This window comes from Parasteatoda tepidariorum, chromosome 2 (assembly GCF_982258835.1).
Source record: "Parasteatoda tepidariorum strain Cologne lab strain chromosome 2, Ptep-v5.0, whole genome shotgun sequence".
Lineage (NCBI taxonomy): Eukaryota > Metazoa > Arthropoda > Arachnida > Araneae > Theridiidae > Parasteatoda > Parasteatoda tepidariorum.
This window is the reverse complement of record NC_141756.1, coordinates 56,963,502-56,965,583: the sequence shown is the minus strand read 5'-3', so window position 1 is coordinate 56,965,583 and position 2,082 is coordinate 56,963,502. Positions and strand designations below refer to the sequence as shown.

At 36.7% G+C, this 2,082-nt stretch overlaps 1 protein-coding gene across 1 annotated transcript; it reads right to left on the bottom strand.

Annotated features, from left to right (window-relative positions):
• Positions 1 to 700: 700 nt before the first annotated feature.
• On the bottom strand, positions 701 to 1,882 carry LOC139427242 (ATP-dependent DNA helicase PIF1-like). Its single transcript, XM_071188262.2, has one exon. The coding sequence runs from the start codon at positions 1,880 to 1,882 to the stop codon at positions 701 to 703; it is 1,182 nt and encodes a 393-aa protein (XP_071044363.2).
• Between the last annotated feature and the right edge of the window lie 200 nt (positions 1,883 to 2,082).

The following is a 2,082-nucleotide window of genomic DNA, read 5'->3' as shown; positions in this document are numbered from 1 at the left end:
TGAAGTTTGTAAAAGTGACCTTTAAGTTTCACTGCCTTTGATGGTCTTGCTTCCTTCATTTGAAAATGTAATATGTATTACAGTGTAGTTGCTTTTTAAGGAAAATATTTTTTTCATTGTATTATTATTACCATTACCTATTGGGTAAATGTAAAAAGGGAGGGCTCCCTTACTTCTCTTATATTCCTTAAATTTTTTTTTGCTTTTTGAAGCAGTCCTACGAATTTTCAATGTTTGCACACTTTTAGACAATATCAACTTCATCGACCAGGTCAGCACCATAACCACAAATAAAAAGTTACTAGGGGACTCCGCCCCCTGCTCGCTACGCTCGCCAACCCCCAGAACTGCTTCGCAGTTCCATTGCATATTGCTTCGCAATCTTATAAAAACATTTTAACAAATTTAAATTTTAAAATAAAAATGCCAGATATTGAAATCAATTACTTAATGAAATTTATACACTTCTCTGCCCCCTTCACAATTTGATTATCTTTTCTTCATGTAGCTGAGAAATTTGGAGCTGTAGCAGAGAATATATCTCAATAAGATCACCAAATGTACCATTGCCAATTTTATTTAGAAATTTAATACAATCCCATTAACTTTGCAAGGTTCGCATGTTTTGGGTAAGCGTCATTTTTATGAGGATTTGTTTATTGTCATTGCGAAAAATAGAATCACCGGAAATTGAATTATGTCAAAAATAAATGGCAGTAGTGTCCCTGAACTTTTGAAACTGTCCATGTGCAAAAACTGGTTGCGGTAAGTAAATACCAACCTTATTAATTGATTGTCCTTGTGATTTGTTTATTGTCATAGCAAAAGCAAGAATCATCGGAAATTGAATTCTGTTTAAAATAAATGGTAGTAGTGTTCCAGAGCTTCTCAAATTTATTCTTGGAGTCAAAATTCGCTGTCCAGATGAAGCACCTGTTAAAACTTCGCAATCTAAACAGTTCTGGTGCAACCTTTTGACGCGCATTCTCGTACCATTAATAAGTGCCTTTGAAGTGTTAAGGTTACGTATCAGTAAAACAATGGCATTTTCTTTCAATGTGAGTTTGTGAGGAGGTAAGCCACTCACTGAAAGGCTATTTAAAAATTCAGTGGGATAGAGAGTCTGTTCATGTTCGTTGTCAGTAACCACAGAGTCACAACTGATGTAAGTTCTTTCTTCACCTGGCATCATTCTTAAAACTTGGTGATTAATCTCCTCGCAATCTTCATTCTTCGGAGCCAATATTGCTCGATTTGTTATCTCAGGAGTTTGAACAATTTCCGGAATATTACCGTAAATTTCATCAATGATAGAAGCAGAGCTGATCAGAAAGTTTGGTATCTCAATTAGATCATCAGGGGTACCATTGCCAATTTCCTTAAGAAATTTAATAAATTCACGTTCACTTGGCAAGGCTCGCATGTTTTGAGTTAGCGTCATTTTTATGATTTGAGACCAAAATGGCCAGGATTTCACACAGCTCTCAACTATTCCTGCGCGACCAGAGTGGGGTACAACTGGCAAAGTTTGCTGAAAATCTCCACAAAGCAAGACAGTTTCTCCACCAAATAACTTTTCTTTGTCACCATTGGAGGCGATATCTCGAAGTAAACTGTCAATTACTTGTATGGCATAGACCGGACACATGGAAACTTCATCAATAATTATTAAAGATGATTGGAGGAACCTTATAGCATGTCTGCTGTTCGCTGTGATGCCAGATACAGAATTTTCTAAAAGTGGGATGGGCAATTTAGAAACATTATGGAGAGCTCTTCCTCCTTCAAGCAAACTGGCAGCTATACCACTAAAGGCACATGAAATGCAATCATGCTGCATTGAATGCAATTTACGGCTTTTTGAACAAATGTTTTCCCACATCCAGCGTGTGCAGTTAAGCAAAACACTTTCTCATTTGATTCTTTATCTTCATCACATAGCACAGTTTTTAATACTTTTTTACACAGTTTTTAATACACAGCTTTTACCCCAGGAGGTACTCCATCTAAGCATCAAAAGATTGCTGCAACATCTGTACTTGTGGCATCATTGTACCGTCGTTGATCAGACGACGCGTTGAC

Excerpts from the sequence above, each read along its gene's own strand:
- LOC139427242 (XM_071188262.2), bottom strand. The coding sequence starts at position 1,882 with ATGTGGGAAAACATTTGTTCAAAAAGCCGTAAATTGCATTCAATGCAG.